Source organism: Lepidochelys olivacea, assembly GCF_965140295.1.
Source record: "Lepidochelys olivacea isolate rLepOli2 genome assembly, chromosome: 2".
Classification (NCBI taxonomy): Eukaryota; Metazoa; Chordata; order Testudines; family Cheloniidae; genus Lepidochelys; species Lepidochelys olivacea.
The window spans coordinates 148,646,505-148,669,250 of NC_140412.1; the positions used below are offsets into that span (position 1 = coordinate 148,646,505).

The window sequence follows — 22,746 nt, forward strand, 5'->3', positions numbered from 1 at the left end:
TCAGCTTTAACTGAATTTAAGCTGTTATTATAAGGGGAGCGATAGCGGTCCCTATATTTAGGTTGCCTAACACCTTCTGTTATTAAAAAAATAGTATCGAACCATAAAAATAGATATTGGCATATTGTGAGTGCATAAGGAGCAGAATTAAGATTTAAAATGAAACCTTAAATCTAACATTTCTGAACTTTCCAGTGCTTGACTCTGCATTCTAAATAACTTTATTGAAATGATTTTTGTATGTGTTTTTACAAAAAGTTTCTATGCATTATGACCATGAAGATGACCTATCTAATATCTTCCTGAATTTGCAAACAGATAGCTGCTGTGCACCTACCACTGTTCATGGATTTGTCAAATAAAGGCAAAGTAAAAGTTAAGTGTCAGGTCAGTTTCACTAGCAGTGACGCTGCTTGGAAAAGCAATGAGAAGTACCGGAAGCAAACAACAGAAGCATTCACAAGAGAGGACTGCCGAAAATTGACGTTAGGGAAGCAATAGAGGAGCCTAATCCCACTGGATCGTTCAGAAATGAACCTCACCTTGGTTATCAATGTAACACCTTCAATGCTAAAAGCATCAGCCTCTTCCACTTGAGCTAAAGTGGAAACTCCCTTAATTATTTAATCTCTTAAGTGGATCAGCCACTAGAAGGGAGACAGACACACACTGGGTTACATTTGTAGCAGCCAGGAGACTATGGCGTGAGCTTGGGCGTTGCACCTCCAGCATAAAAAGGAGGCTTGGCAGAAGAGGAAGGCTCCAAATTTATCCAGAAAGATTTACTAGTTGGAGGAAGACCAAAAAAAAAAAAAAAAAAAAAAAAAAGCAGCCTCTGAAATAGGGTCAGGTACAGAAGACGAGGTACAAATATTATAGAAAAGAAATGAAACACTCCACTCACTGGGAAAGAATCAGCATTATGGAAACAGAAAAATCCAGTGAAAGCAGCTCCCTGTGCAGCATTAAGAACATCAGCGTTGCTGAAAAACAACTGTACACTCGGCTCATGGCTAGTAGAAAAGCTTACCTTTAAAGAGACAGCTCAAAGAAAAAAAGTGGTCCTAAATAATATAAAAAAAAAAAAATAATAAAAGCCTTCATTATTTCAGCAAGATCAGTTTGAACAATGGAGAAAAAAAAATAATGGAAACATACCTTCACATAGTAGAAACGAGGTATTTTATCATTTGATTCAAGAACTTCAGAAACAAACTTCCTCCATATTTTATATATATCATCTTTCCCAAACACTGAGGAGCCTAGGAGACTGGTGTTTTCGGTTCGTTCATAATTCAGAACACTAAATAGATTTTTAAGTTGAGTGTTGAAATAATGAACCTGTGGGAAACCAAAAGCCAAACTTAAAATGTTATATTTCATGTTCAGTATGTAGATTTTGCTTACAAAAAAAATAAGCACCCAGGGCTCTAATAATTACTGAAATCACAGAGTGTTAAAAAAAAAAAAGGCAAATAGACAAAGTTGACTCATATCTTTACTATACTTTCTTTAGTAAGTTGCACTACACAAAAAGCCTTCAATTAAAAAAAAAAGTGAGTCACAGAAACCACTTCAAAGCTTCTATTTCTGTTGTAAACAATTTTACATTACATAACTATCTTGCAGCCAATCTGAGCTGTACACAACGCCCTTTGAAACCAACAAACAACATCCAAGAGTTGTCAGAGCTGGCTGCTCAAGATGAAGAAGACCGCGAAATTGCCCCACTGGGATTCCCATCTCTTGCTCGCCTCAGCAGAATCCTCCCAAGTTTGTACACAGACTGCAGAGTTCTCACCCTCTCAATGTTATATGTTAATCATGACAAAGGTGTACAGAAATTTGTAATTTCTGAAGTTTTCTAGTGTTTCGGAGCCTGTTTTTACACTGAAAATTCAATTATAGATTTAAATAAAAAGCTGTGAAAACTCAAGCAGATTAGATTTTATTTCTTTACTATAACAATTCTACTGTATCTGATTTTACTTTAATGGTTTACATAATAAAATTAGCAATTATTTTTAACAAAATTACTGGCTAATTTATTTCTCCAACTTTTTATTTAAGTGTCCTTGGTTAATGGTGAAAGTCACACTGTCACTAATCACATCCAGACAATGACCATAAAAGCCCCACATTTAAAAAAACAGTTTGCACCTGCAAAATCTGCTCCTTAAGTTGTACTGCTGGTGTAATATTAGGTATCTGAACCTCAAGTTTCCCCATTATAGGTAGAGAAAAGGTACAAATTATACACAGAAAAAGGATACTGGGTCACGTACTTCTTGTGCAGAATAGGTTGCATGGCTGCTACTAGCAGATCAGGCATCTGTATCAGATACAGATAGACTACAGAGATTACTTCTCAGAGACACTTACCAGATGTGTTCACTATAAGATTCTTTAATGCTCTGCCAAGGATGGCTAAGGTTAGTTTAAATAAGGCATTTTTATGTGGTTGACCACTATAATACAGTTTAGAATTCCATTACCTCTTACTCTTTAAAGTTCTACATTCCTACCTTTTAAAAATATACACTATCACACTACCTTTGAACTTCAGTAAGTATCAGTCTGTTAACGGTCTCTGAATCATACTGGTTTTCTAATTACATGGCCGCAACGCATAATGGCTTGCTCATCTGACTGTCCATTAGTTGCAAAAACTGGCTATGGTCAGTTTGGAATCCTTGAGTCGTCTTAATCTGCATATCCACCATCTACAGAGTCTTTTCTTTGATTATTCCTGAAGTTGTCAATGGTTTCTCTTGAACCTCCACTGTAAGTCTTGATCACATATGCTCTAGGCCCTGAATTATTTTTCTTTACGAAGCTGGAGTTGTCCATCCTCCTTGTCCATCCAATTTGTATGGTTCAGCATTGTCTGCTAAGCTAATTTTTACAGGATCTCCTTTCAAACATCCAATAACATCAAATCCTCTTTTGAATTCTTCCATCTTTCTTATTAGGCCCATCACAGCTGCTATGCTGTGGCCAAGAACATTGTTGGTCTTTGGTCATATGTACTATCAGTCATCCGGGGAGGTCCAGGATAACTGGAAAAAGGCTAATGTAGTGCCCATTTTTTAAAAAAGGGAAGGAGGAGGATTCGGAGGACTACAGGCCAGTCAGCCTCACCTCAGTCCCTGGAAAAATCATGGAGCAGGTCCTCAAGGAATCAATTTTGAAGCACTTAGACGAGAGGAAAGTGATCAGGAACAGTCAGCATAAATTTACCAATGGCAAGACATTCCTAACTAACCTAATTGCCTACTATGATGAGATAACTGGCTCTGTGGACGAGGGGAAAGCAGTGGATGTGTTATTCCTTGACTTTAGCAAAGCTTTTGATATGGTATCCCACAGTATTCTTGCCAGCAAGTTAAACTAGTATGGGCTGGATGAATGGACTATAAGGTGGGTAGAAAGCTGGCTAGATCATCGGTCTCAACGGGTAGTGATCAATGGCTCCATGTCTAGTTGGCAGCCGGTATCAAGTGGAATGCCCCAAGGGTCAGTCCTGGGGCCAGTTTTGTTCAATATCTTCATTAATGATCTGGAGGATGGTGTGGATTGGACCCTCAGCAAGTTTGCAGATGACACTAAACTGGGAGGAGAGGCAGATACGCTGGAGGGTAGGGATAGGATAGAGAGGACCCTAGACAAATGACAGGATTGGGCCAAAAGAAATCTGATGAGGTTCAACAAGGACAAGTGCAGAGTTCTGCACTTAGAATGGAAGAATCCCATGCACTGCTACAGACTAGGGACCAAGTGGCTAGGCAGCAGATGACAGAACAAGGAGTAATGGTCTCAAGTTGCAGTGGGGGAAGTTTAGGTTGGATATTAGGAAAAACTTTTTCACTAGGAGGGTGGTGAAGCACTGGAATGGGTTACCTAGGGAGGTGGTGAAATCTCCTTCCTTAGAGGTTTTTAAGGTCAGGCTTGACAAGGCCCTGGTTGGGATGATTTAGTTGGGGAATGTTCCTGCTTTGTGCAGGGGGTTGGACTAGATGACCTCCTGAGGTCCCTTCCAACCCTGATATTCTAAGATACTCTGAATGCAAAGCTTTTGTCTTTGTAAGTTGTTTTTTTGTGGTGAACTGGCCCATGCAGTTCAGAATACCTCCAGGGCTAATTTGAGCTGTTGCAGATGACTTTAGCTCTTGGAGGCATTTAAGGCAATTGTAAACCTCTTCTGAGATGATTGCAACAAGTCAATAGTCTTGTCATAAATATTCAATTTCACTCTCCAAGCAAGTTTTGTGTAGTCACAAGTGATAGACCCCAGAGTTTTATAATGACTTGTAGCCTTCCTGCTGTTTAGAGCTTCTAAGCTAGTTTCAGGTTTTTCAAGTTGCTCCTGCCTTTTCTTCTGCTGTTTGAATAGTTCAGACTGCTTTGCTTTCTGTATAGCTGTGGATATGGTTAAGTCTGCCTTCAATAGTAGCTGCTGTGAAAAATTTTTTATCTGTTAACCCAATAACCTGATATTTTCAGGTTTTCAAGTTCCAAAAATCTCAGGTTTCAGCTGTTCAACATTTTCCCCTGGTTCTTGAATTCTCTGTTGAAAACATGGTCTTTCATAAACCACATTTCTCAGAGGTATAATGTATGCATCATACATAGCCAGAACCGTTTCACAGTCTCTTTTGTGAATGTATTCAGTAAAGTCAAATGATTTAAAGAAATGCTCTGCTTCTTGCCCACAGCATAAATTAAAGAGGATACTTGTTACCTTGTTTGCAATGCGAAATCTTGCAAAATACTGCTTCCAGTCTACCCATTGTGAAGGTCTGTTACAGCTGAAGTTCTCTGGGTCACTGAAGAGTGGCATGTTGATGAGATCCTGCAACCTTTGTTCCTTCTGTATCTGTTCTCTTCTGGCACAAGTTGAGTAGGTTGCAGGACTGCTACTATCATTTCAGGCTTCAGTATCAGATATAGACTGACTACAGAGCTTCCTTCTCAGAGAGATATACACCAGATGCGTTCACTATAAGATCCTTTAGTGCTCTGCTAGGTATGGCTAAGGTTAGCTTAAATAACAATTTTACACATAGCACCTCCTAGTGGCTGACAAGCACAATGCAGTTTAACATTTCATTACAGGGGTTCTCAAACTGGGGGTCAGGACCCCTCAGGTGGTCACGAGGTTATTACATGGGGTGTCGCGAGTTGTCAGCCTCCACCCCAAACCCGGCTTTGCCTCCAGCATTTATAATGGTGTTAAATATATTAAAAAATGTTTTTAGTTTATAAGCGGGGGGGGAGGGGTCACACTCAGAGGCTTGCTATGTGAAAGGGGTCACCAGTACAAAAGTTTGAGAACCACTGCGTTACATACTGGTCCTCAATCCTAGGTGGGGAAAATCCACACACAAGCACATACACTTACTCCAAAGTTTTTAAATAGGTTTGTTAAAAAATTTTTATCTTCTGAGTGAAGTATTCAGTATTATTCAGAAATAATCACATATATTCACTTATTTTACCAAAGGATAATCCAAGAAAACAGATTATGCTAAAAGCATTATTCAGAATAGAATTAAGGTTCCTGTCCACACAGACTTTGACTCCTGAACATCAGCTGGGGGGAGATGATTCTTGTGCAAGAGAAAGGGCTATAAGAGGAGAGGGCAGATGATAAAATTCCTATTTCATTTGTTCCTTTTTTTTTTTTAAAAGAAATTAGGGAAAAACATAGCATGAAAAGCTACCTCAAAAGAAAGCTAAGGTTGCAAAGTTGAGCACTCAAGAGCTAGGAACTGCCTGGCCAATGTTAATTCAAACTGCTTGCACATATGTAATGAGTATTTGATTATACGATCACATACTATATTTTTCATGGGCCCCCGGATTCTTTCACTGCATAAAATGGATCTGCGGTGGGGATGAATCAGGGCTACATAGTGAATGAGGCTGGTGTCTGAAGGGCTCTGGCCTCATTTGTTTCTGAAGTTGGAAAGTGTGCAGTAAATAAGGCAGGAGATTTGCAGGAAAAGAAAGGATGATCTTGTGGTTTAGGAAGTTGAATGACACCCTGGGGAAACTATCCCTGCTTCTGCCCACAGAATTCTTGTATGTTGCTGGGCAAGTCACTTAAATCAAATTTTTCATAAATGGCCATTAATTGTATCTCTCATTTCATGGGTGCCCAATTTGAGACACAAAGTGCCAGATTTGCAGAAATGCTGAGCATTCACAACAGCAACAAAAGTCAATTGGAGCTGTATTTGGAACATATAAAGTATGATACAAATGTTAAATATTCTGAAGATTAGGCCCTAGGCCCATCAATTTGGGAATCACAAATTACTTCAACAATTTTGGTCTTGATATTCTTCTGTGCCTTAATTCTACCATCTGTAAACTGGAAGTAGTACCCTCTCATTTTATCCAGGTATTGTGAATATTTGTGAAGCACTCTGATTCTATGATGAGAGCATCACAGAAAAACCCATAAGGAAATTATAAATTCAGAGTTTTCTCTGCAGGATTTGGATTGTTTGCAGTAAATAGAGGATGGGACGATATACTGGACAATGAATACTAAATTAAATGTTGAATAACCATTCATTCAGTTAACACTAGTAAAACTATACACTGAATGAATCCAGGGAAGGGGGGAAGGGGAGGGTGCATGGGGGGTTATGTATGTGATCTTGTAATTAAAAAGACGGTCATAATACATAGGGGGCCCAAAATAGGGTTGCAAGGTCAACCTTAGTTTAGGTATTTCCTGGCTTTTGAGTGCCTGAGTTTGCAATCTTATTTTAAAATTTATTTTATTTATATATTATAATATAAACACCTATCGACAACCCCCTTGGATATTAGTTACAATATGACAAAAAAGAACACAGGCAAATTCATTATAGAGTGACCTTCTTGTCTCTGCTTTTCCTGTTCAATGTTTTTGCTCCAACAACAGTGTTCACTTTTACTATAGGTCGCAACCCATTTGGTTTAGGGATGAACCGAAGTTTTGATGCCATAGGAACACATTTCTTCTGCTGTACTTTTTCAATTTCCTCTGTAGATAATGCACGAAGATGCACTTTGGCAAAATGGTTTCTAAAATAAAAACGGACATTAAGTTTAAAGGGACTTAAATGCAGTAAGTTGCATATGTTTTATCTTCTGAGTGAAGTATTCAGTATTATTCAGAAATAATCACATATATTCACTTATTTTACCAAAGGATAATCCAAGAAAACAGATTATGCTAAAAGCATTATTCAGAATAGAATTAAGGTTCCTGTCCACACAGACTTTGACTCCTGAACATCAGCTGGGGGAAGATGATTCTTGAGCAAGAGAAAGGGCTATAAGAGGAGAGGGCAGATGCCCCAAATCATCTCTCCTTTGCTCTCTACCAACAACATCAACAACACTTGAAGAAGAAAAGAAATAGCATTGGACTGGGGGGGTGGGATCCTGACTGAAGGATTCAACCAGTAAGGCTGTTGGAACTTGTGATGAGAGAGACCTTTGCTTTGAATTCACTTAGCTTGTTAAAATGGTGTTAGTTGCATTCTATCTTTTAGTTCTTGGTAACCAGTTCTGACTTCTATGCCTCATGACTTGTAATCGCTGTAGTTAATAGGTTTGTTTTATTGTTTTATCTAAACCAGTGTGTTTGGATTGAAGTGTGTGGGAAACTTCATTTGGAATAATAGGATTTGTGCACATCATTTTCTATTAATAAAATGACTGACTTTATATGAGTGTATATTGTCCAGAAGGGTGCTGGGCAGTACAAGGTGCACAATTCTGGAGGGAAGTCTGGGAATGGGAGTTTGCTCATGTCGGCTGGCTACAGCACTCTTACCACATAGCCGGGAGTGGTTTACGTGCTGAAGGCTGTGCGTAATCAGACCATGAACGGTTGTTCTCACAGCAAAGCAGTGTAAAAGGCATTCCAGCTTGGAGAATTGAGGAGGGACAGTTGTCCATGAGTCCAAATTGGGTAATATCACACATAGGCATAAGGATCCACCTGCATGGATCAGATTTTAAGATGGGGCAACAGGGTGCAGAGTCCCATTCAAGTAAATGGGTCTGCGTGCAGGGGTCCACCTCTATGGATCACACTGCAGTGTTGCTAGTGTTTGTTTTATTTTTTGATAAATAAAACTTCCTGGTTTTAACAACTTTGGTACAGATTTTCTTTTCTAAGCACAAAGTTGAAAACATTGTTAGTATTTATTAAGTTCAATATTTCATGTTAGTTACATTAGATGCTATTAATCAAATATAAAATAAATTAATATTTTATAATGTATTAAGTGTAAAAGCCTATGTGTTTGGGCACATTAAGGTTGCTAGTTTGAACCCAAGATATGATATGCCAAACAATGTTCATTATTATTATGTAATATTTATAATGTGTTGTGGCCAGAAGATGCAACAATTGTGGACCTGTGTGATAACTGGGCCAATAAATTTGGCCTAATTGTGAACTCAAGTTGTGAGAAGTGAGTGAAAGTTAATGGACTGTTGCAATAACCTATAACAACAAACGTTGACAGGGAAAGGTGTAAAAAAGAAAGACTGAATTAGTCCAAACAGAAAGGCCTACTGATATATCTCAAGGACTCTCAAGATCTGGTCAACAAGGAAAGTGTGAAACTGGACCCAAATTGGTGTGTCAAAACCAAAGCCTAATTGGTGGACAAAATAATAAGCAGATGGACTATTATGTCCATCACTTCCTTTTGGAGTTGTTTAAAACCCAAGAAAAAAGACTTTGGGAGGAAAATACAGATGAATGGACAGAGGCTACTGGCGATGCTGGCTGACTGAAGAAGGGGAACGAGAGAGCTTCACCATCATGGTTGCCACCTCATCTCTTGGGAACCTGGGCCTTCATTATCCTGATCCTGAGAGAAATTCTATTAGAACAAGCCAGAGAGAGGGACCCAGCATCACCATCTCTACCTGCTCTGGCTAAAGCCCAACCACCACCTGAGACTCTCTTGCCTTTTCCCTCCAACACCCCTCCTCCCCCTGCTTGTCCTTTTCCTTCCCTACCTTATTTAACCACTTTCCTATCCCACTTTTTTTCTTCCTCTTTCTAATAAGCATCTGGATTAGCCAGCCAAGACTGCATATTTTGCAACACTGTAATAAGCTTGTGACCAGAAACAGAACAAGTAAAACAATGTCCTAAACAGCAATGCTGGTACAAGTTTGACAGGTCTTAGGAGAGCTGATAAGCCCATGTGCTTTGCCTGTGTTTCTTTTAACAGTAAGGCTGCAAGTGCAAGTCAACATCAGAGACAAAAGCTGCATTTTCTATCTTCGCTGTTCTTTTCTCTCCCCTTCTGTGTGTTTGTCTTGTTTTGTCTTCTTAGGAAACAGGAACAGACAGCCCCAGCCCATCTGAACTAGCTTCTTTTTTCCCCAAAAAGGAGTTACAACTTTTGGATAGGCCATCAAACAAGGGTGTTTCCCTCTAAAAACTCTCTTCAGCTAAAGGGAAGGAGAATGGGAACAAGGGATGTTGTTAAAATGAAAGCCTTAATATTTTGGATTTCAAATGCTTCATTGTTTTTTCATTTTTGTATCTTTAATAAAAGGTTAAAATAATTTTTAATTGGGTGTTTGCCCTGATATTAAGCAGACTGAGATCTCTGTATACCAAATCCCAAACTTTGTTTAAAACTATTTAATGTTGGACAGTGACTGGATTATGTTAACATATACTCCATATACATTAATACAATATGCCTCACTGGGTCAGGTACTGTACCAACACATATGAAGACCTTATCAGTGTTAACTTGGCCAAGTTGTACATACTAACTAAATAGATCAGTGTACTGTAGTCTATAAGAACTAAACTGAAAGTTTGTATAAAATACAATGTATTTGAATGAACATTGCCATTAGATCTTAAACTTTTGTATTTCCTCACCTTAGGATTCAAAATTGTAAATTTAAATATTGCATCATCAAAGAACTTGAATGTGTGAAACAATTTTTTAAAAGATAAAAACAATATTGAGTTCTAGAATTACATTGTTTAAAAGCAAAAGCTATAGCATTTCCTATTGTATAACATTATAAAAGGTGAAAAACCTAGCCGTGATACTATGTAATTCCACAATCCAGTACTATAGAATTATTATTTTTTTAAACATTAATTAAAGTGAATTTAGTAGCTTTTAATTTTGTCTTCCCAATCTTACTATGGGACTTTGACACTATCCATTTGTAACTTTTTAGTTTTGAAGTTCATTTGTTTGAGTTACCCATGAGAAAGAGACATTTGTTTTAATTTAAACAGATTAAATACTTCTCTCATCCCCACACCCCACTTGGAGAACTTGAAAATGGTTGAAGCGATTTTAATCAGCTTCCCCACAGAACAGTCACTTTTGAGCTGACAAAGCATGAACATCTCAAAATGAGTTTTAAGAAATTGAGTGAATGAAAATGGGATAGAGGGGCTAAGTTGTAACCTTAACTACTGCAAAATGGAAGGTTTCCATATTTTGTAAATGGTAGACTTTTATTAGAAATACCTCATTCCAATGTTCTGTAACTTGCTCCAAATTAGTTTTCGGTAGAAGAAAAGCATGTTCTTCTGGAACATGGTCTCGGTGATGTAGAAAAATGATCTGAGCAGCTGTACAATATAGGTATCCATCAGCCAGTATAGGAACTTGGCCAAGATTTCTTCACGGTAATGGTGTTCCAAAGCAGGAACAAAATGATCACCTACAATAAGCAGAATTCAATTATATTCAGAATCTGTAATTCACATTTCTAAAAGCCAACAACACACACTATTTTTTAGGCTGACTTTGGAAAAGGGAGATAGAGAAACTGCCAAACAATTTTACAGTAACTGGTCCCCCAAGCAGCCTAAACCCCATTTTTTTTTTAAATTAGGCATACTTTAAGCTTGGCACATGTTAAGTATAAAGATAAATCCCTCAAGGATTGAACTCACAACCCTGGGTTTAGCAGGCCAATGCTCAAACCACTGAGCTATCCCTCCCAACAAAATCAACATTAAACACAACACGCTAACAGGACAACTAAAATAAGTCAAGAAGTGAAAGGGTAAGATTCCTATAGAAATGTTAACTCAGCCATATCTCACATGGGTGATAATTTTGATTCCTGTTAAACATATTTCCAAACAATACATTTCATAAGAGAGTTACAGTTGAAACTCATTTTCCCCATCTGTAAAATGGGAATACAAGCATTTCCTTGTCCCTAACCCTTTATATATCTAGCCTGAAAGCTCTTTAGGACAGGGACTCTCTACAGCACCTAGCACAAAAGGACCTCAATCTTGGTGGAAATCTGCCATAGTTTAAATAAATAAAATAAAATGGTGTTTCAATGGATGTCAGGTAACATCACCAAAAAACCCCACACTAAACATTTGAAAAACTCTGAAAGTGAAGTTCTAGCACCCAGCCAATAAAATACACATATGCAAGTAACACATTTGGAAGTTATCTTTGCAACAGATAGTTCATTTTCTACATATGGGCCAACAGATATAAATCTGTTACCGTTATGGAATCAGCCTTTAGAGAAGGGATGGAAGACAGGAAAAAAGATGCTGCTATTCATGGAGAAAAAAGGTTCTGATCTACCAAACTGCAAAGCATGCTTAAATTTTAAGCATATACCTAAGAGTTTTGCTGGATCAGGGCCAAAAACCAAGATCCTACTGGAGTTCCTAGGGAGCATATTCTCTGAAATACGAGTCAAAAAGATATTAGCTGAAATGTAAAAATTTGGGACACTAAAAATTTGTACCCAGAGATTTTGAAAATTCATTTTCTGATGCACCCAGAATTACTAACCAAAGTATTTGTGTTATGGTTGGACGCAGCATGACAAGTATCAAGATAATGAATGTCAAAAAATATTATTAAGTGTTGAAACAGCAATGGACTAGTTTAATCTCATATCTGTAAGACTGCCTTCTTGATTTTCACTAAACTTATAAAAATATATCCATGAATGAGATTCTATGAAATCTCAAGCAAAAAATTAGTTTGGGGGTATTTAGAGGGGTGAGGAGGGCGAAAAAAAAGTCAAACTTATAAAAGATGGGTAGCTGGAGCTCCAACCTATGAAGGAACTAGCACTCCTCCCTAATAATTTTACTATTTCCATTTTACAATATATCCATGATTGTGTATTGGAGCTTCGTTAACATTTCTGTACGACCCTTAACTTTTTCATTTCCTTTCTCAAACATGTAAACTTCAGAGTGGTGTTACCATAGGTCTTCCATTTAAATTTCCTCTCTTAAATAAAGAGGAAAAGGAAAGGAATTTCCCATACTTAATAATGTTAGCCTTTAGTTCCTAGTTGGGCAATATCTACACCAGCAAGCCTATACCAGCGTTGCCCCCTAATGTAGACATATTAAGTGATTTTTCAGTTCATAATAAATTTTAGAGCAAAGCAGTTCCCCCAGACTTAACAGGGGGTGATCATTAATGAGGATCTGTATTCCATCTTTGAAATTTAAAAGTTCAGTCATTTGCTAATTATCTGACCTGAGGAAAAAAAGCACGACCTGGCAGCAAGAGAGGCCTGTGCCCGTTTGGGTCACATATATATGTTTCTAAATTACGTACTGTCATACAATACTGGACTATCTAGTTTGATATCCTGTCTCTAATATTGGCTGGTACCTGATGCTTCAGGGAAAGGACAGCATCCACCCCACAAAGGAAGTTTCCTCCAAATCAACGCCCACCCCCAGAACAGCTTAGTATAAAACTTATATCCTGCAGAATAAGGGTCTCTCTGAAATTTTTTTTATATCAATAAGCTCAATACTTCTAAAAATATTCTGCTGAACTCTTGGGAGTCATTTATATCTTTTGCCAGCAAATTCCAGAGTTCAACTCTGCATTTTGTAGAAGGGTATTTTCTTTTGCCAGTTTTAAATTTGTTACCTTTCAGTTTAATTGGATATCCTCCCATAATTCATGAGTTCCCAGCTGCCCTTCTCTAGATCATTTATTATTTTCTATATCTCTATCATATCCACTCTCTAAACTAAACAGTGGTTCTCTCCCCCCAGACACCTTCTACATATTTTGTTTTGAGTTAAGGTGACCAAAACTGAACAAAGTTTTGTGAGAGTCACGCCATCCAATAAGCATTATTTCAGATCTATGGGATGGTTTAACTGGGGATCAGTCCTGCTTTGAGCAGGGAGTTGGACTAGATGACCTCCTGAGGTCCCTTCCAACCCTGATATTCTATGAAAACACAGTGAAGAAATTGAAGAAATCACCTTCAGGCAGAGACATGGAAAACGTATTTAAAGAGTGAAAGTTTCAAGCACATAGAAACAGGGAGTTATAAAGCTACCTGTCTAGCACTATCTCGGACCAGTTGGTATAATTTTTAGTCACAGGTATTTTTGGTAACAGCCATGGACAGGTCATGGGCAATAAACAAAAATTCACAGCCTGTGACCTATCCATGACTTATACTAAAAATACCTGTGATTAAATCTTGGGGGGGGGGTGGAATTTTGCTGGAGAGGCGTGGGGAGCTGCTGCTGGAGGGTGGGGGCGGGGCGCGCCTGGGGCCCAGTGGACCGCAGCTGCTCCAGCCAGCCGCCCAAGGACCGCCACCCGGGGCCAGCGGACTCCTGGCTGCTCTGGGACCGCTGCTGGGGGCTGCCAGAGCAGTGGCTGGTGTGGCTGTCCCTGGGACTTCTCCAGCAGCAGCTGGTGAGGCTGTCCCTGGGGACCACCTAAGCAGCTGGCCCCAGAGCCAGCTGCTTGGACGACCCTGGGGGAAGCCACATTGGCCCCTGCAGAAGTCATGGAAAGTCACAGAATCCGTGACTTCCGCGACCTCCAGGACAGACACAGAGCCCTAATAATAAGCAACCACACTAGCCTTTCAACAGTGAACATTCAGTTCAAGTCCTCACTTGGGTTAAATCTGAACATTGGTCAGCTGCCTCTACTGTATAGTGCCTTATTTTAATATTACAATTAGTACCTTTGATCACACGAAGCCATGTACAGTCATTCACTCTCATCTTCCACATCAATTCCTGCAAAGAAAACCTGGCAAATTTTCCCAAGGCGATGAATGTTTTCACATTTTTTAAAAAGCGGCATTTGTTATAGCTAGAACCCCACAGTTCTTCTGGTACCACCAGGTCTAAACATTCCCGCACAAAAACATACACCTGCCAGTGGCTGCTGTGCTGTCTGAGAAGCTCCTTCAAGCCAGGGTCACAGAATTCTTTAGCATTTTGTCTTTCATTTTCTGTTTGCCCCAACACAAATTTCTCAGGGCTGCTTAAGATACCTAAATCGGTTGAAGTTCTTTTTGAAAGCAAACACGAACCATTTGGAACATCAGTGTAACCACCTTCTCTGCTATTGCTTGTCAAACATATAGTAGGCTCTTTCCCAACTTGACCTTCTGCTTCCTTATCAATCTGTACTCTGTCACAAGAAACTGACTGACAAATTGTGTCAGTTTTGCTTGAATTTGTTTCAGAAATCCAGACAGGACAATTCTTTTTTAAAAGTACTAAATAGGGACACTTTGCATGATTCTTTAACAATTTTTGAAATACATCTCTCATCTGCCAGTAGCGTTTGGGCAATCTCTTCTTTCTCCAGTTATAACTTGGTATGTTTGCACTGCATTTTTGCGGCAACATTTTGCTGTTTAAGAATATCATTTCTACAAGCTGTTGTCCCCCTGCTTGGCTGCCCTTTAAGCGATTCAATAAAAATGATTTAGGAAAACATTCTCGGAAGCTCCCGGAAGAATACAAAAGACATTTCCTCCCAATGTACACTCTGGAACGTGAGATTTTATTGGATAGCTTCTTAGCTATATTAGTTGGGGGGCACTTAAGCCCTCTGTATTTTAAAAATTTATCTTCTGCTTTTTTCATTTGTACAGAACCAACCTGAAATTTACAGATATCTAGCTCTACTCCCTCTCTGCTGGAATTTGTTTTAGTATAAGTGCTAGATTTATAAAGTTTATTACACTGAACACGCAGCCTTAACGAACTCTCATCATCTGTCACAGATTTTTCCTTACTATTTTGAACTTCCTGCACTAAAGATGGTGCATCAGGAGTCTCTGCTCTACTCTCATTTTCTTGAGAAATGGACTTTATTTTAATAAAGTTATTTACAGAAAATGATTCTACACATGAAAGAGACTGTGTATCATAAATGATGTCCAGAGTGAACTTGTTTTCATCTTCATTAGATCCAAAGCTCCAAGCATCGTCTTCTTCCCTTAGGTTTATCTTCATCCTTTTAGCTGTAACTTCGAATTGATCCTTATCAAGCTTCCTTTTTGAAGGTGTGGCAGTAGCAACTGGATATAGATTAGGTCCTCTGAGATTTTCCAGGTTTCCAGTGACCATTCTGACCTGTTTGTTTGTTTTAGAATTTTGCCCAACAGCTCCCTTAGCTGTGGCAGAATGCTCATAATCAGGCGCAGAGCCTTGTGTTTTATTATTCCCTTGACTTTTAGTGCTCAAGATATTAATTTCTGATCTTGGTTTCCATTTCCACCTGTTTGTCTTTGATAACTGACATTTTTTTTGCACGTAGTCAAACAGAATATTATGTCTACTTTTTGAATATCTTTGTTTTACAAACACTGTGGAAGGTGCTGCATTACTTGAAGCAAGCTCATACATAGGCTGCCCACATATTTGATAAGAGCAACTAGGTGGCACTAGCATAAAGATAGCACAGTGTTCCAATAAATACATCATAATATCATCCCCTATCCTGCTCAATAATGTTTCCCATAGCACACTCATCCGAAGAGTTTCTGTTGCAGTATTAGGTAGATAGCTGCATATATTTGAAGTAGACATAACCTGCGAATAGGAACTGTTTTCATCCAATAATGCATACCCAAATGCAAGGACATTTTTCTTCTTTTTTTCACAAAGTCTTTGAATGACTCTTATGACTACTTCACTCTCACTAGATAACTGAAGAGAGAGAGAGAAAAGTTAATTTTACATGTCAGACCCCCTTATAAACAACAGATGCATACACCTTTTAATAAAAAGGTGTATGCCAGAGAATACAAAGCCCCACGCTCTGGTTTTAGATTAAGACTTTTAAAAACAAGATTAAGGATTGTGCCACATCATATCACATTTGAAAATTCCTACTCCAGGCTTTGACATATTGAAAGCTACAACTCTGAATTTAGGCAAGTCAGTAGCCTCTCAGTTCCCCTTATGTAAATTAGACAAAATTCTCTCTCCCCCCCACTCACTGTCTATCCCATCTATTTAGAATGTAAATGCCAGACCCTAGAGGCTGTCTCTTACTGCTTGTCTGCACACAGCACCTAATACAGGGGTAGCCAACCTGAGCATGAGGAGCCAGAATTTACCAATGTACGTTGCCAAAGAGCCAGAGTAATACGTCAGCAGCCCCCCATCAGCTCCCCCGCCCCTGTTCCCAGGACCTCCCACCCACCAGCAGCCCCACCGATCAATGCCTCCCCCTCCCTCCCTGCACCTCCCGATCAGCTGTTTTGGGGCCTGCAGGAGGCTCTGGGGCGAGGGGGAGGAGTGAGGGCAGGGCATTCTCAGGGGAGGGCACTGGAAGGGGTGGAGTAGGGGCAGGGCCTGTGGCAGAACCAGGGGTTGAGCAATGAGCACCCCCTGGCACATTGGAAAGTTGGCGCCTGTAGCTACAGCCCCGGAGTCAGTGCCTATACAAGGAGCCACATTTTAACTTCTGAAGAGCCACACGTGGCTCCAGAGCCACAGGTTGCCCACCCTGACCTAACACAACAGGGTCCCACTCTTGGTTGGGGCTTCCAAGTGCTTCTGTAAAATTAACAATAACAAAATATCAGCTCATGGTTTTACAAATTGGTCAATAAGCTTATAGCTGGAGTCCCATTTCAATAATTTTATACAGTAGCTTTGAGAGAGAAATCCAGTGCATTCTTCTACAAGAGGGAAAAAATTATTTTGTTGTTTACATAATAGAACAGAATTGTTTCCCTTTAGATTTTCCTAAAATGTGAAAATATTATTCAGCTCTGATTACACAAGTCACTGTTTTTAATATTTAGGTGTTAGTGTATACGGAAAATACAAAAGCAGATAACCTTACATATGTAACCTTTTATTTAACCCTGATTTGACTCTGATCTAGATGCAGCCTAGGGACCAGGAAACTTGCTCTCATCCATCACCATCAAGGAAACAGGAAGAACCAACCCACTGCAGGGCTTTCTAAGAGACAGCCCCTGGCCCCAGGTCACAGAGATTACCTAGCCCCAAGAATAAAAGTAATCATCTGAGTGGCTGTTGTCTTAACGAAAAATTGCATGCTATAACCCACACACAAGCCAAGAGTAGAGAAGAAAAGAAGAACAGAGGAGAAAACAGGAGCAGCACCATTACACGTGGAGGGCGGCAAGGAGCAGGGTCGACAGCAGATCCACGAGCCAATTAAAAACCATAGAAAAACAACAGAGCTCTATGATTCCCCCCCTCCCCTCCCGCTTTTGTGGGGGCGGCTGAGCGATCTGAGACTGGAGGGAGAAACAGAAGTCAGTATTTGCAGCAACCATTCGTTGGGTGCCAACGCATCCCACCGCCATGCTGACTGCCGCCCGGGCAGCACTACCACCCCGACGCTGTGCATTTCAGAAACGCGGCTACAGTGAGGTGAGAAGAAAAGCCAGCCAAGAGCAGAGAGGCTCTTCCTTCCAGACGGGGTTGCTCTGGTGCTTGCTAGAGTACAAGCAGCCAGAAGAACTGACTAGCCCAGGAGTACAGCCTCTGCTGTTCAAAAGAGGATTAATTCCAGTGCTTTTCAGTAGAAAAAGCAAGAAGTCAGGAACCATTAATTTCGCTCCAGCAAGAGGCTTGCGGCGCACGCGATAGCTGCCTACCACAGAGTGGGGCACGCCAGCCTCCCGAAAGCGTCCTCCCGCTGCCCAGCGAACGCCGACCCCAGGCGGTACCTGTTGGAAGGAGAGGGGCTGGGGGATGGCTCGGGCTCCCCGGGGGACGCACACCACGCACTGAGACACAAACGTCTGATAGAGCTCGGAGTCTCCGCGCTGCAGCAGTTCAGCTTCGCCAGGCCTGCAGGCAGCCGCCTCCCGGAGCCTCTGTACAAACTGTTCAAGCCCCAGCACGTCGGCATAGCAGCCTTCCAGCATGGCCAGCACGGCACGAAAGGGCCCAGAGCCTGCCATGCTTCTGAAGCCGAGCGGAACCGCCTCCCTGCTGGGACCGAGCCACCTTTCCTAGAAGCACTAATGCCTCCCTCCTGGACCCACAAATTCCGCGTGTGCTGCTGCACCTATTGAGCTCCCGGGGCTGGGCGCGACAGCTGCCCACCCCCCAACCTAGGGGCAACAGGAAAGCCAATCCACGCCTATTGGCTCCTGCGCATGCTCACGCTCCTGCCTGCGCAGACCTAGTGAGCGAGCCTGTTCGCCGCCCGTCCCCTGAGCTGGTTTCACGAGCGCCGCACGCGCCCCGCAGCGCAGAGGAGCGGACGAGCCCTAAGGGGAAGGGAAGCTGAGGTTAGCAGTGAGCTGGGCGGGAGGCGTGCCATGCAGGAGTGGAGGTGGAAGCAGGCTCAGGGGCTGGGCTGGAGGAAGCATGCTGTTTCTGCGGGGAGTGGAAGAGGGATAGCTCAGTGGTTTGAGCATTGGCCTGCTAAACCCAGGGTTGTGACTTCAATCCTTGAGGGGGCCATTTAGGGATGGGGGCAAAAATTGGGGATTGGTCCTGCTTTGAGCAGGGGGTTGGACTAGATGACCTCCTGAGGTCCCTTCCAACCCTGATATTCTATGATTCTATGACTGCTGCCACGCGACATTTGTCAGTTAGGATTGGGCAGCGACCTCTTACGTTCCCTGTGGAGGGAGAATGCGTTTAAACAAGGAGGTTCTAAAAGAGATTCGTTTAGCTCTTTTTATTTACTTATAGAGCACAGTGCTTAATTAGAGAAGGTAGGGAGGCTGGTGTGTGGGTAGAATGGGGAGACAGTCATCCAAGTTGGAGGGGAGGGATAGGATACAGAAGGACCTAGACAAATTGGAGGATTGGGCCAAAAGAAATCTGATGAGGTTCAATAAGGATACGTGCAGGGTCCTGCACTTTGGACAGAAGAACCCAATGCACAGCTACAGACTAGGGACCGAATGGCTAGGCAGCAGTTCTGTGGAAAAGGACCTAGGGGTGACAGTGGACGAGAAGCTGGATATGAGTCAGCAGTGTGCCCTTGTTGCCAAGAAGGCCAATGGCATTTTGGGATGTAGGGGCATAGCGAGCAGATCGAGGGACGTGATCGTTCCCCTCTATTCGACATTGGTGAGGCCTCATCTGGAGTACTGTGTCCAGTTTTGAGCCCCACACTTCAAGAAGGATGTGGATAAATTGGAGAGAGTCCAGCGAAGGGCAACAAAAATGATTAGGGGTCTGGAACACATGAGTTATGAGGAGAGGCTGAGGGAGCTGGGATTGTTTAGCCTGCAGAAGAGAAGAATGAGGGGGGATTTGATAGCTGCTTTCAACTACCTGAAAGGGGGTTCCAAAGAGGATGGCTCTAAACTGTTCTCAATGGTAGCAGATGACAGAACGAGGAGTAATGGTCTCAAGTTGCAGTGGGGGAGGTTTAGATTGGATATTAGGAAAAACTTTTTCACTAAGAGGGTGGTGAAACACTGGAATGCGTTACCTAGGGGGTGGTGGAATCTCCTTCTTTAGAGGTTTTTAAGGTCAGGCTTGACAAAGCCCTGGCTGGGATGATTTAACTGGGAATTGGTCCTGCTTCGAGCAGGGGGTTGGACTAGATGACCTTCTGGGGTCCCTTCCAACCCTGATATTCTATGATATTCTATAAGTTCTTTATCTGGGGTTCTCCATGCCATGTGCACACTGCAAAGTTTGGTTGACCCAAAGGTAGGTCGACCCAAAGTTAGGTCAGTGCAGTCACCAACTTCTGTGTATCGATTGGGTATGTGCATATTGGGAGCTTGTGATGGTTCTGTGTGTACTCACCATGAGTGATTGCATCAGCGTAAACATGGTGTGCCACGGGCAAGTATGCCCCATGTTGCTGGCCAGCTCAGTGCCTTGTGGTGTGTTTTCACAGCGCTTTGTGATATATGGGTGATTTGTCAAGGGACTTCTAAGAGCTGGAGATCAAGTTCCCACAATGCCACTTTCTCCATCTCATAGTTTTCATGCCATTTTTTTAAAACTTCCACAGTCCTGAGCACCACTTTTTAGTCCCCAACATTGCTCTGGCAGAAGCATGTATCCTGCACAGCTCAGTGCAATTCTCATGAGTGTTGCTAATACAGGATGCACGATTCTTCTGTATTTTCAGAACTTGAACAACCTAGGGTTACCATATGTCCAGGTTTTCCCGGGGCCAGACATTTTCTCTTTTTTGACTCTGCCCTCTCCCTAGTTGCATTTTTCAATTAAGAGGCAATGTGTGGGATTTTTGCAGCTCAGAAAGCAGAGGGGTCAACTTTCTAATTTCTCTGGGGTGCTCAATCTCTGCTCTGCCCCAGGCCCCACCCCCACCCCGCCTCTTCCTGTCCCCACTCCTCCCCCCAGTGCCTTCTGCACACTGCTGAACAGTTGATCACCAGCAGGCAAGAGGCGCTGGGGGGAGGGGAAGGAGCTGATCACCAGGGCTGCCAGGGGGTGCTTAGCACCCACTGTTTTTTTTCTGTGGTTGCTCCAGCCCCGGAGCACCCACAGAGTCAGTGCCTGTGTCAGAAGGAGTCCTCTCTATGCCCTGATTGGTCCCTTCCTGCATCCGCAGCTGATTGGTCTATTCCCCTGCAACCACAGCTTCCAGATCCCACCCACCCAGGCCCCAGCTCTCAGACCTGTGGTGGAAGGCCAACATGGATGTGCTGACTGGCAGCTTGTGCTGGGTCCTGGCCTTGCACCAGCCATTCTGACACTGTGACAGGGAGCAACCTGTCCCCACCAAGAGAGTGAGGCTGCAGGTACCTTCTCTGGCACCTCCTAGGTACTCCCTCCAGTACAGACACACCCCTCCAGTGCGCACACACCCTCCAGCACCCACCAGCTACCTCCTCCCAGTACACACACGCCCTTCCAGCATCTCCAAATACCGACTCCCAGTACACACAACCCCTCCAGCACCCCCTAAATACCTATCCCAGTATACACACACCTCCAGCACCGTCCAACTGTACCCCCATCCAGCTTGCTCCCCTGGCAGTGTCCTCTTTTTGGGAACCTGAACTATGGTAAACGTAATTACAAATGGCGGTGTGATGGGGAAAATGCGGAGACGTTCAAGCACAATAACTGGATGCTGACTGACACAGTGAAAATAAAAATGCCAGGTTGGGGCTGACATACACAGAGCAGCTCCACATGGTGAATTGCCACTTCTAGACCCAAGAAATGAGCACTGATTGGTGGGATCCTATCATAACGCAGTTTTGGGTAAATGAGCAGTGGCTGTAGAACATTCACATGCTAAAGGCCACATTACTGGATGAGTATGTGTGACATTATATACCTTGGGGGAATGTACTGTAACTCCCATATTCCTCATTTTCATATAAACGTGATCTTACATATAAAGAATTCCTTGTAAGGTATCAGGGGAAAGGTTATGATCTGCTGAAAGTCATTTCTCTATCCATATATATGTATCAGTAATGCATATGGAATTGTGTTGTATGGTGGTCAGTAAAACATGTTGTAAATTGGGGAATTAGATAGATATTAGCTCCCCAGAGGCAACAGCAAGGAAAGTAACCAACACCCAGGTGGGGTGTCAAACCACCCATCAACAGCCATTGTCCTGCAAGGGAGCTACAATGCAGTGACTCACCTGCATGAGGCCACACCAGGGGAATTACTCAACCTTGCTTGGAGAGATTCAGCAATGCCCCCCAGACATGCCTGGACTTGTGCTCCCCAAGCACATGGACTGAGGGTATAAAACAGACAGAGTGAATACATACTGAGCCCTTCTCCTGCCCCCACCTTCACTGCAAGCAACTAAGACACTGAGAAGAAGACAAGACTCCAACAGAGGAGATTTAAGGAACAGGTTTAAGAAACAAACCTGTATATTAAGGACTGCAATATCCAGTGGGGTGAGAAAAGCTGCTTAATCTAGATGTTGCCCAGTCTAATAGGGTTGAGAGTTTAGACTGCGTGCTTATATTTTATTTTATTTTGGTAGCCACTCTGATGTTTTGTCTATCACTTCATATCTATCTTTGTAGTTAATAAATTTGTTTGTTCTACCTGAAGCAGTGTGTTTGGTTTGAACCTGTGTCAGGGACTCCCCTTGGGATAACAAGCCTGGTGCATGTCAATTTCTTTGTTAAATTGACGAACTCGTACAAGCTTGCAGCATCCAATGGGCATAACTGGACACTACAAGACGGAGGTTCCTAGGGTTTTGTCTGGGCCCAGAGATATTGGTTAGTGTCATTTGGTTGCACAATCCAAGGAGCAGCTTACATGCCAGAAGCTGTGCGTGAACAGCCCAGGAGTGGGGGCTCTCACAGCAGAGCAGGGTAAGACTGGCTCCCAGAGTTAAGGACTGGAGTGACCTAGCAGATCACTGGGGAATGTCACAGTGTGCACCAGTGTCACTCCAGACCTTGAGCACAAGGATACCAGAATGAGAGCTGGATTGACAGTGGAGAATTCAGTGGTGATCATGCTCTGGAAGC

The 22,746-nt window shown here is 42.1% G+C and overlaps 1 protein-coding gene across 8 annotated transcripts in view; it reads right to left on the reverse strand.

Annotated features, from left to right (window-relative positions):
- The window catches only part of TERT (telomerase reverse transcriptase), a 138,230-nt gene extending 115,934 nt beyond the window's left edge, over positions 1 to 22,296 (reverse strand). For 7 of the 8 annotated variants that reach the window (XR_014710625.1, XR_014710626.1, XM_084621795.1 and 4 more), the window contains exons 1-5: positions 17,935 to 22,296; positions 14,017 to 16,000; positions 10,536 to 10,731; positions 6,891 to 7,080; positions 1,159 to 1,341 (exon numbers count right to left, since the gene is read on the reverse strand). Coding sequence is in view for 6 of the 8 variants with exons in the window: in XM_084621795.1 (XP_084477921.1) it covers positions 1,159 to 1,341; positions 6,891 to 7,080; positions 10,536 to 10,731; positions 14,017 to 16,000; positions 17,935 to 18,243 (2,862 nt within the window). In the remaining 2 variants the exon portion in view is untranslated. The remainder of the gene's footprint in view (positions 1 to 1,158; positions 1,342 to 6,890; positions 7,081 to 10,535; positions 10,732 to 14,016; positions 16,001 to 17,934) is intronic. The other variant, XM_084621794.1, reaches the window with a different exon arrangement.
- Between the last annotated feature and the right edge of the window lie 450 nt (positions 22,297 to 22,746).